This window comes from Salmo salar, chromosome ssa25 (genome assembly GCF_905237065.1).
Source record: "Salmo salar chromosome ssa25, Ssal_v3.1, whole genome shotgun sequence".
Classification (NCBI taxonomy): domain Eukaryota; kingdom Metazoa; phylum Chordata; class Actinopteri; order Salmoniformes; family Salmonidae; genus Salmo; species Salmo salar.
This window is the reverse complement of record NC_059466.1, coordinates 47,830,322-47,842,898: the sequence shown is the minus strand read 5'-3', so window position 1 is coordinate 47,842,898 and position 12,577 is coordinate 47,830,322. Positions and strand designations below refer to the sequence as shown.

At 42.3% G+C, this 12,577-nt stretch overlaps 1 protein-coding gene across 1 annotated transcript in view; it reads left to right on the top strand.

The window, feature by feature from the left end:
• LOC106586892 (syntaxin-binding protein 5-like) overlaps window positions 1–12,577 on the top strand; it is a 252,842-nt gene that overhangs the window by 95,129 nt on the left and 145,136 nt on the right. Inside the window, exon 4 of the mRNA XM_014174622.2 lies at window positions 855–955. Coding sequence (XP_014030097.1) covers window positions 855–955 — 101 coding nt within the window. The remainder of the gene's footprint in view (window positions 1–854; window positions 956–12,577) is intronic.

Below are 12,577 nucleotides of genomic sequence, written 5' to 3'. Positions count from 1 at the left end.
GTCTGTGTTCTGATCCTCTCCTTCAGGGAGCCCTGGTGTACTGACTGTCTATGTTCTGTACCTCTCCTTCAGGGAGCCCTGGTGTACTGACTGTCTGTGTTCTGATCCTCTCCTTCAGGGAGCTCTGGTGTACTGACTGTCTATGTTCTGTACCTCTCCTTCAGGGAGCCCTAGTGTACTGACTGTCTATGTTCTGTACCTCTCCTTCAGGGAGCCCTGGTGTACTGACTGTCTATGTTCTGTACCTCTCCTTCAGGGAGCCCTGGTGTACTGACTGTCTGTGTTCTGATCCTCTCCTTCAGGGAGCCCTGGTGTACTGACTGTCTGTGTTGTGTACCTCTCCTTCAGGGAGCCCTGGTGTACTGACTGTCTGTGTTGTGTACCTCTCCTTCAGGGAGCTCTGGTGTACTGACTGTCTGTGTTCTGATCCTCTCCTTCAGGGAGCCCTGGTGTACTGACTGTCTGTGTTCTGATCCTCTCCTTCAGGGAGCTCTGGTGTACTGACTGTCTGTGTTCTGATCCTCTCCTTCAGGGAGCCCTGGTGTACTGACTGTCTATGTTCTGTACCTCTCCTTCAGGGAGCCCTGGTGTACTGACTGTCTGTGTTCTGATCCTCTCCTTCAGGGAGCCCTGGTGTACTGACTGTCTGTGTTCTGATCCTCTCCTTCAGGGAGCCCTGGTGTACTGACTGTCTATGTTCTGATCCTCTCCTTCAGGGAGCCCTGGTGTACTGACTGTCTGTGTTCTGATCCTCTCCTTCAGGGAGCCCTGGTGTACTGACTGTCTGTGTTCTGATCCTCTCCTTCAGGGAGCCCTGGTGTACTGACTGTCTATGTTCTGATCCTCTCCTTCAGGGAGCCCTGGTCACAGCATGTGCAGATGACACACTGCACCTGTGGAACCTTCGCCAGAGACGCCCAGCCATCCTGCACTCGCTCAAATTCAACAGGGAGAGGTAAGAACTTCAGTAACGCACACACACGCACACATACACACACACACACACACACACACACACACACACACACACACACACACACACACACACACACACACATACATACATACATACATACATATACATTCACACACACAAACATACACACACATAGGACCTTGCATAAAGGCATGACTCTTTTCTGTTTGACATCTCATGGCTCAAAGAGATGGATTAGACTTCAAGTGTATGTCAAAATAAATTATAGTTAGACAGCATACATCTACCTGTCTCAAGGTTCACCATCTACCTGTCTCAAGGTTCACCATCTACCTGTCTCAAGGTTCACCATTCATATATTAGAGTCAGACTAGTATCTTCTGCTTTAATATTTTAGTATGTTTTCTCAAACTTTGCTCTGATATTTTCTTGGTGTCTGCATCAATGTACTGAAGAAAGAGATTAGAAAGAAAAAGAAGAAAACCTTTATTTAACTAGGCAAGTCGGTTAAGAACAAATTCTTATTTACAATGACGGCCTACCGGGGAACAGTGGGTTAACTGCCTTGTTCAGGGGCAGAACGACAGGTTTTTACGTTGTCAGCTCGGGGATTCAATCCAACAACATTTTGGTTATTGGCCCAATGCTCTAACCACTAGACTACCTGCCACCCCATAACCTGGTCTGATATCACCCAGGACCAACATGGATGAGTTGATTCTACCCAGAGGCAGAACAGAACATAACCTGGTCTGATATCACCCAGGACCAACATGGATAAGTTGATTCTACGCAGAGGCAGAACAGAACATAACCTGGTCTGATATCAGCCATCACCAACATGGATTATCTTTTTTTCCAGAATTTACTGTATGTGGAACATCCCACGAAATGAGTCACTTCTGCGACACTTTGATATTTTAAGTAGAAATAATGCACCAATATTGTATTTTAAAATGCTGTTATTTTAAGTACCCTTATTATAGACCACATGTACAATCTGGATTTTTTTATATGAATCAAGACTGTGCCAGAATTCAGCATTTTTGGCATCTCCCTCTGTGCACCCTCTGACTGGTAGGCAGATTTGAACCCACTGAACCCAACATTTCCCCAATTTACACCATCATTTCTCCACATTTACACCATAATTTCTCCACGTTTACACCATCATTTCCCCATGTTTACACCATCATTTCCCCATGTTTACACCATCATTTCCCCACGTTTACACCATCATTTCCCCACGTTTACACCATCATTTCCCCACGTTTACACCATCATTTCTCCACGTTTACTCCATCATTTCTCCATGTTTACACCATCATTTCCCCATGTTTACACCATAATTTCTCCACGTTTACACCATCATTTCCCCACGTTTACACCATAATTTCTCCACGTTTACACCATCATTTCTCCACGTTTACACCATCATTTCCCCATGTTTACACCATCATTTCCCCATGTTTACACCATCATTTCCCCACGTTTACACCATCATTTCCCCACGTTTACACCATCATTTCCCCACGTTTACACCATCATTTCTCCACGTTTACTCCATCATTTCTCCATGTTTACACCATCATTTCCCCATGTTTACACCATAATTTCTCCACGTTTACACCATCATTTCCCCACGTTTACACCATAATTTCTCCACGTTTACACCATAATTTCTCCACGTTTACACCATAATTTCTCCATGTTTAACCATCATTTCCCCACGTTTACTCCATAATTTCTCCATGTTTTCTCCATCATTTCTCCATGTTTACACCATCATTGTAAATCCCTATTTGTTTTGTTGCTTTCGCAAAGTAATTTCTTAAGATTATTGTTTATTTCATGTGATTAGTGATTCATAAAAAAAAAAAACAATAACAAAAAAATGATTTCCCTCATTTTTAGGTCAACCCTGTTACCTGTGCTAAACTCTCGATTTAATATGGTGAAACTATTTTTATTTATTTTTTCTTCCAAAAGAAATATTGAACACCTAATAGCCAAATCACTGTGTAAAAGAAGGTGAGCAGGTTCTACTGTTTTTGGCCATTTTTCTGCTGTTTTTGTGGTGGAAGAGGGTCGAGCATAACATGTCAATCCTATTACCCATAGATAGACAGGCTGGAAATATTTTTACCTCTTGAGATGAGAATAAATGTTTTGTTCTTAAACTCTTCACCAAGTTACACTACTCAAAAGGGACTCATTTTGTAGAACGACCCATACGCACGCAACAACCTTCTGTTATGGCTAGGGTAGTATTTGGCATGAGGTGAGCCGACCTCTCTGCTAGGGTGATACTCACTTCCACCATCCACTACAGTGTCTATGACTGAATCTATCCTCAGGCCTCTATTGGCTGGGAGGATTAAGGGAGGAGGAACCCTTTTAGCCACTCTGCACAAACTCCACCCCCTATTCTCAGCATGCACCTACACAGTACTGCCCTATCAAGCAAAAAGGCAATAACTGCTCATAGCGTGGAACTGAGAAAAAGGGATTTATTGTGTAGGAAACCTTGGTTTCACAGTAACTTTATGCAGTTACTGTTAACATGACCCTCATTTTCTCCAAAACACAGTACAATAGAGGCAGGATACTTGTCCACATGATTAAGCATGTATTTAATGTAGCAAAAATTACATTAACTTATTTTCGACCAAATGAGCAGTTACTGCCTTTTTGCTTGGTAGGGCAGTGTAGTAGACTGCTCATTGGCTGGGTGATATGTAGTAGGTTGTATTGGTTGGGTCATATGTAGTAGACTGTATTGGCTGGGTCATATGTAGTAGGCTGTATTGGCTGGGTAATATGTAGTAGGCTGTATTGGCTGGGTAATATGTAGTAGGCTGTATTGGCTGGGTCATATGTAGTAGGCTGTATTGGCTAGGTAATATGTAGTAGGTTGTATTGGCTGGGTCATATGTAGTAGGCTGTATTGGCTGGGTCATATGTAGTAGGCTGTATTGGCTGGGTCATATGTAGTAGGCTGTATTGGCTGGGTCATATGTAGTAGGCTGTATTGGCTGGGTCATATGTAGTAGACTGTATTGGCTGGGTCATATGTAGTAGGTTGTATTGGCTGGGTCATATGTAGTAGGCTGTATTGGCTGGGTCATATGTAGTAGGCTGTATTGGCTGGGTCATATGTAGTAGACTGCTCATTGGCTAGGTAATATGTAGTAGGTTGTATTGGCTGGGTCATATGTAGTAGGCTGTATTGGCTGGGTCATATGTAGTAGACTGCTCATTGGCTAGGTAATATGTAGTAGGTTGTATTGGCTGGGTCATATGTAGTAGGTTGTATTGGCTGGGTCATATGTAGTAGGCTGTATTGGCTGGGTCATATGTAGTAGGCTGTATTGGCTGGGTCATATGTAGTAGGCTGTATTGGCTGGGTCATATGTAGTAGGCTGTATTGGCTGGGTCATATGTAGTAGGTTGTATTGGCTGGGTCATCTGTAGTAGGCTGTATTGGCTGGGTCATATGTAGTAGGCTGTATTGGCTGGGTCATATGTAGTAGGCTGTATTGGCTGGGTCATCTGTAGTAGGCTGTATTGGCTGGGTCATATGTAGTAGGCTGTATTGGCTGGGTCATCTGTAGTAGGGTGTATTGGCTGGGTCATATGTAGTAGGCTGTATTGGCTGGGTCATCTGTAGTAGGCTGTATTGGCTGGGTCATATGTAGTAGGCTGTATTGGCTGGGTCATATGTAGTAGGCTGTATTGGCTGTGTCATATGTAGTAGGCTGTATTGGCTGGGTCATATGTAGTAGGCTGTATTGGCTGGGTCATATGTAGTAGGCTGTATTGGCTGGGTCATATGTAGTAGGCTGTATTGGCTGGGTCATATGTAGTAGGCTGTATTGGCTGGGTCATATGTAGTAGGCTGTATTGGCTGGGTCATATGTAGTAGGCTGTATTGGCTGGGTCATCTGTAGTAGTTTGTATTGGCTGGGTCATCTGTAGTAGGCTGTATTGGCTGGGTCATATGTAGTAGGCTGTATTGGCTGGGTCATCTGTAGTAGGCTGTATTGGCTGGGTCATATGTAGTAGGCTGTATTGGCTGGGTCATCTGTAGTAGGCTGTATTGGCTGGGTCATCTGTAGTAGGCTGTATTGGCTGGGTCATATGTAGTAGGCTGTATTGGCTGGGTCATATGTAGTAGGATGTATTGGCTGGGTCATATGTAGTAGGCTGTATTGGCTGGGTCATATGTAGTAGGCTGTATTGGCTGGGTCATATGTAGTAGGCTGTATTGGCTGGGTCATATGTAGTAGGCTATATTGGCTGGGTCATATGTAGTAGGCTGTATTGGCTGGGTCATCTGTAGTAGGCTGTATTGGCTGGGTCATATGTAGTAGGCTGTATTGGCTGGGTCATATGTAGTAGTTTGTATTGGCTGGGTCATATGTAGTAGGTTGTATTGGCTGGGTCATATGTAGTAGGTTGTATTGGCTGGGTCATCTGTAGTAGTTTGTATTGGCTGGGTCATATGTAGTAGACTGTATTGGCTGGGCCATATGTAGTAGGCTGTATTGGCTGGGTCATCTGTAGTAGTTTGTATTGGCTGGGTCATATGTAGTAGGCTGTATTGGCTGGGTCATATGTAATAGTTTGTATTGGCTGGGTCATATGTAGTAGGCTGTATTGGCTGGGTCATATGTAGTAGTTTGTATTGGCTGGGTCATATGTAGTAGGCTGTATTGGCTGGGTCATATGTAGTAGACTGTATTGGCTGGGTCATATGTAGTAGGCTGTATTGGCTGGTTCATATGTAGTAGGCTGTATTGGCTGGGTCATATGTAGTAGGCTGTATTGGCTGGGTCATATGTAGTAGGCTGTATTGGCTGGGTCATATGTAGTAGGCTGTATTGGCTGGGTCATATGTAGTAGGCTGTATTGGCTGGGTCATATGTAGTAGGTTGTATTGGCTGGGTCATATGTAGTAGGCTGTATTGGCTGGGTCATATGTAGTAGGTTGTATTGGCTGGGTCATATGTAGTAGGCTGTATTGGCTGGGTCATCTGTAGTAGGCTGTATTGGCTGGGTCATATGTAGTAGGCTGTATTGGCTGGGTCATCTGTAGTAGGCTGTATTGGCTGGGTCATATGTAGTAGGCTGTATTGCCTGGGTCATATGTAGTAGGCTGTATTGGCTGGGTCATATGTAGTAGGCTGTATTGGCTGGGTCATATGTAGTAGGATGTATTGGCTGGGTCATCGTGAGTAGGCTGTATTGGCTGGGTCATATGTAGTAGGCTGTATTGGCTGGGTCATATGTAGTAGGCTGTATTGGCTGGGTCATATGTAGTAGGCTGTATTGGCTGGGTCATATGTAGTAGGCTGTATTGGCTGGGTCATATGTAGTAGTTTGTATTGGCTGGGTCATATGTAGTAGACTGTATTGGCTGGGTCATATGTAGTAGACTGTATTGGCTGGGTCATATGTAGTAGACTGTATTGGCTGGGTCATATGTAGTAGACTGTATTGGCTGGGTCATATGTAGTAGGTTATATTGGCTGGGTCATCTGTACTGCCCTACCAAGCAAAAAAGCAGTAACTGCTCATGGCGTGGAACTGAGAAAAATGGCTTTTATTTACCTTCTCAGTAACTTTATGCAGTTACTGCTAACATGATCCCCGTTTTCTCCAAAACACAATACAATAGAGGCAGGATACTTGTCCACATGATTAAGCATGTAGATAATGTGGCAAAAATTACATTAACTTATTTTCGACCAAATGAACAGTTACTTCCTTTTTGCTTGATAGGGCAGAATACATCCGTCTCGTTCAGGGCAGACAGGGTCAAGCAGATACTGTCTGAATGGCTAAGCCACAGCATTTTGAAAGATGAGGAATTTGTTGATGTTTGTGACATTCAGCATTGTGGTGGTGAGTGTTTTTTTTATTGAGTCTTGAGGCAAAGTTAGAGAAGTTTGAGTTCTCTCTTTTACTGGCCCCTTTCACTTTGATTTACTCTTAGTTGTCCTTTGGGGGCAAGCTTCAGGCTCTATGAAAGAGGGGAAAAAATGAATTATACATCTTGTTTGTGCTTGAAGAAGAGAGAGGGAAAGATAGATACTTTGGAAGGATATTTTTGTGTGTTTTGGTCTTCTTGTTTGAACTGTTAAAAAAAGAGAGAAACAACTAGGATACTTTGGGAAGATATTGTGAAGGTCTTTCCAATATCGTAAAAGCCTGATAAACAAACCTTGCTGTGGAAACGCTGGTTGATAAATTATTGCAACGGAGCTACTTGCAGTTTTTCCATTTATTTTTTACTTTTGACTCATTATCATTTCAGTGGTGAAGAAAAATGGCTGCTTTGTCAAAGTTTTTTTCTGATTTACAGGAAATAGATAACTTTATCCTAGAGTGTAAAAAGTCAAGGGGTCTGAATACTTTCCGAAAGCAGTACAGATAACTTAATCCTAGACTGTAAAAAGTCAAGGGGTCTGAATATTTTCCGAGTGTGATTCATAAACATTGATGGACAAATAGTGATGGCATCATCCTGACGCTTGTTAATTAGCCACTAACGTAAATCCACAGTATTTGTATAATTACTCGATTATTACTTTTGTATCACCCTCAAAGGACAGTTCTCCTGATCTAATAGGTAGAAATTATTCGTAGTGTCATGACTCTCTCAGGTTTACATCTAAATATTGTGAAACATATGTGATTAAACATGAAACTATTTGTGGAAAGATGTAATGTGATGTTAACCTTCTAAATGAGAGTATGGATGTTCATATCTAGTTGAACTAGTCAGATGCCATGCCCCCGTGAGGCCAGACATAACATCAGGCATCATAGAACCACCCCTTCTTTCACAGAGTATAAAACTCACTTCCTACAAAATTCACATTAAGTCAGAGAACGCCGGGACGGAATCCCCATGTTGGAATGTCTGCAATTCTATAGACCATTAGACTATACACTGTGCAGTTTTGGCTAAACGGCTGGAAATGGTTAAAGTCTGAGACGATCGATCACTACAGAATAAGAGCAAATTCTAGAAGTAGAATTTCTAGTCTACAGCTGGAAGCGTCTATTCTATGCAACTACTATCTGTAGGCCTGACGTATCCATTACAACAGACACTATCCAGAGCTGTTGAGAAAGCTACAACCACAAAGGACATTGTGACTTCTGGGGAAGTTAACCAGAGACGCTCTGATGAACTGACTCTCCAGCAGAGAAAAATATAAATATAAAACCTCCATTTTCATCTAAAAAGGTTAGCTGTTGATCAGGCACAGTGTCACAAGAGTTATGGCGGTGTTTAAACAGCAGTGAGTCACAGCTGACAGAGAAATACCCTTCAGGAAGACAAGGACTTGAACCAAGTCATTTTTCAATATGCGGTTTAGAGGTACGAGTAAGATGGCCTCTTTAAACGTCCGCTAAAAATCAATGTTGAATCTCTTTTACGCTGTGGCAGAGAAACGATCAATTTGTCATGGTGTCCCTTACAAAATAACAACAATAATAAATCAAGTGAAACATTTTAAATTCGATTTTTTAAAATAATAATTAATGTGAAATGTTTACGAGTCAGATACGTGGTTTTCAGACAAGTATGATGTTTCACATGTTCATTTTTCACATGTGAAAACAAATCTTCACATATTTCTTTTTACCACTTCCAGCAGCATCTGGTCTCCCATCCAGGGCCCGACCAGGACCAACCCTGCTTAGCTTCAGAAATAAACCAGCAGTGGAATGCAACTACGTTGCTGGAATGAATGTGCTGAAACTTGCAACTGGAAAAAAGGCAGTGAAAGCAAAGGCCAGTGTAACATAAAAATGATTTCCTCGATAGATATTTTGTTTTACTATCAATACTTTTGGGTTTATGTTTTGCTTTTAATATCATCATTTTTCTTTGTAATACGGGCCTTTGTGGAGCGGGCCGAGAGCTTCAAGTTCTTTGGCGTCCACATCACTAAGAATTTTAACATGGTCCATCGAGAGCATCTTGACTGGCTGCATCACCGCTTGGTACATTAATTGCACCGCCCCTGACCGCAAATCACTACAAAGGGTGGTGCAGACAGCCCAGTACATCACTGGGGCCAAGCTTCCTGCCATCCGGGACCTCTATGTCAGGCGGTGTCAGAGGAAGGCCGAAAAATTGCCAAAGACTGCAGCCACCCTAGACATAGACTGCTCACTCTGCTACCATCCAGCAAATGGTTCCAGAGCATCGGCTCTCAGACCAACATGCTCTGAGACAGTTTCTACACCCAAGCTTTTTTAAATTGATTTTTATTTAACTAGGCTAGTCAGTTAAGATCAAATTCTTATTTACAATGACAGCCTACCGGGGAACAGTGGGTTAACAGCCTTGTTCAGGGGCAGAACGACAGATTTGTACCTTGTCAGCTCGGGGATTCAATCCAGAAACTTTTCGGTTATTGGCCCAACACTTTAACCACTAGGCTACCTGCCGCTATAAGAATGCTAAATAGCCAGACTGCTAAATAGTCAATTAATGGTACCCGAACTATCTGCACACTCACCAGACTTTATATATACACACCATATATATATATAACTATAGCCTATAAAAACAATTATTGACATGTATTTAACTCCTTATTTTTAGCACCTAACGATCTCCAGTTATACATCCATACATTTTTTAAACTGGTACCGATGGACCTTCAGATGAGTCTTGTGAGGCTAGTGGGTGGCCAAGAGCAAAACAACCTACATGTCACGTCGTTCGTCGGAAGGAGCGGACCAAAGTGCAGCGTGTGTATCGTTCCACATATTTATTTATTAAACTGTGAAACTATGCAAGATACACAAATAAACTAAAGAACAAAAACAACAAACCGTGACAAAGAGGTGCAACATACACTAACTCAAAAAACAATCTCCCACAAACCCAGGTGGGAAAAACAACTACTTAAGTATGATCTCCAATTAGAGACAACGATGACCAGCTGCCTCTAAATGGAGATCAACTCAAAAAACAACAACTTAGAAATACAAAAACTAGAACATAACAACATAGAAAATCTAAACTAGAAAACACCCCTGTCACGCCCTGACCTACTCTACCATAGAAAATAACAGCTTTCTATGGTCAGGACGTGACACTACAAGTGTTCATGAGAGTCTCACCTTTCTGCGGAGGGGTCATATTAGTGTGTAGCCCAATCTGTTCACTACAGACAGAAGTTGTTAGAACATCTGTACCGACATCAGACGAGTCCCAAGACGCATCATAGAGCAAAATGGAGAACACCGTTTGGATGCTGCAGACGATATAGTGAGAAGATCGATATTCAAGATGTCTCATGGTTTAACAGACATTGCTCTAGCTCGGCTACCTTTCACTGAAGATGCGGAAGTGCAACATTAGCAGATGCTGTGGGTTGAGATGCAAAAAAAACATATCTCTAGCTTAAACTGACTTTGATTGGGATTTGTTTAATATGTTAAGTAGATTTCCACTTTGCTGCGGAAATAGACTCTAGCGCGTTAAAACAGTTACAGAGTTTAAAGGCTGTGATAGGAGAAACCTGAGGATGGATAAACAACATTGTAGAGTGCATTCTGAAATTATTTAAACCCCTTGACTTTTTCCACATTTTGTTATGTTACTGCCTTTTTCTAAAATGGATTAACCCCCCCCCCCCATCAATCTACATACAATACCCCATAATGACAAAGTAAAAATAGGTTTGTGCAAAACGGAAATGTCACATTTACATAAGTATTCAGACCCTTTACTCAGTACTTTGCTGAAGCACCTTTGGCAGCGATTACAGCCTCAAGTCTTCTTGAGTATGACGCTACAAGACCTGTGTTTTGGGAGTTTCTCCCATTCTACTCTACAGATCCTCTCAAGGTCTCTCCAGAGATGTTCGATCGGGTTCAAGTCTGGGCTCTGGCTGGACCACTTAAGGACATTCAGAGACTTGTTTCAAAGCCAGTCCTACATTGTGAGCTCTGGTTTATCGTCCTCTTGGAAGGAGAACCTTCGCAGTCTGAGATCCTGAGCACCCTGAAGCAGGTTTTCATTAAGGATCGCTCTGTACTTTGCTCCGTTCATCTTTCCCTCAATCCTGACTAGTCTCCTGGTCCCTGCCACTGAAAAACAACCCCACAGCATGATGCTGCCACCACCATGCTTCACCTTAGGGATGGTGAACATGTTTCCTCCAGATGTGACACTTGGCATTCAGGCTAAAGAGTTCAATGTTGGTTTCATCAGAACAGAGAATCTTGTTTCTCATGGTCTGAAAGTCTTTAGGTGCCTTTTGGCCAGTGTTGTAAAGTACTTACATAAAAATACTTTAAAGTACTAATTAAGTAGTTTTTTGGGGTATCTGTACTTTACTATTTATATGTTTTACATATAAAGGAATTTTAAATTATTTTGACTTTAACTTTTGATACTTAAGTATATTTTAGCAGTTACAAGTATATTTAAAACCAAAACTTTTTTGATTTTTACTCAAGTAGAATTTTACTGGGTGACATTCACTTTTATTTGAGTCATTTTCTATTAAGGTATCTTTATTTTTAATCAAGTAATGAAATTGGGTACTTTTTCCACCACTGCTTTTGGCAAACTCCAAGAGGACTCTCATGTGCTTTTTACTGAGGAGTGGCTTCGGTCTGGCCACTCTACCATGAAGGCCTGAGTGCTGTGTTGATGGTTATCCTTCTGGAAGGTTCTCCCATCTCCATAGATTAACTTTGGAGCTCTGTCAGAGTGACCATCATGTTCTTGGTCACCACCCTGACCAAAGCCCTTCTCCCCGATTGTCAGTTTGGCCGCGCGGCCAGCTCTAGGTAGAGTCTTGGTGGTTCCAAACGTCTTCCATTTAAGAATGACGGAGGCCACCGTGTTCTTTCTTTGGGACCTTCAATGTTGCAGAAATGTGTTCGTACCCTTCCCCAAATTTTGCCTCAAAACAATCTGTCTTGAAGCTGTACTAACAATTCCTTCTACCTGTCACCAAGGGAGTTCCCCAAGGCTCAATCCTTGGCCCACACTCTTCTCAGTTTACATCAACAACATAGCTCAGGCAGTAGGAAGCTCTCTCATCCATTTTTATACAGATGATATAGTCTTATATTCAGCTGGTCCCTCCCTGGATTTTGTGATAACTGCTCTACAACAAAGCTTTCTTAGTGTCCAATAAGCTTTCTCTACCCTTGACCTTGTTCTGAACACCTCCAAAACAAAGGCAATGTGGTTTGGTAAGAAGAATGCCCCTCTCCCCACCGGTGTGATTACTACCTCTGAGGGTTTAGAGCTTGAGGTAGTCACCTCATACAAGAAGTTGGGAGTATGGCTAGACGGTACACTGTCCTTCTCTCAGCACATATCAAAGCTGCAGGCTAAAGTTAAATCTAGACTTGGTTTCCTCTATCGTAATCGCTCCTATTTCACCCCAGCTGCCAAACTAACCCTGATTCAGATGACCATCCTACCCATCCTAGATTACGGAGACGTAATCTATAGATTATGGTATGGGTATGGTATGGGTGCTCTCGTATGGGTGTGGGTGCTCTCGAGCGGCTAGATGTTCTTTACCATTCGGCCATCAGATTTGCCACCAATGCTCCTTATATTACACATCACTGCACTCTATA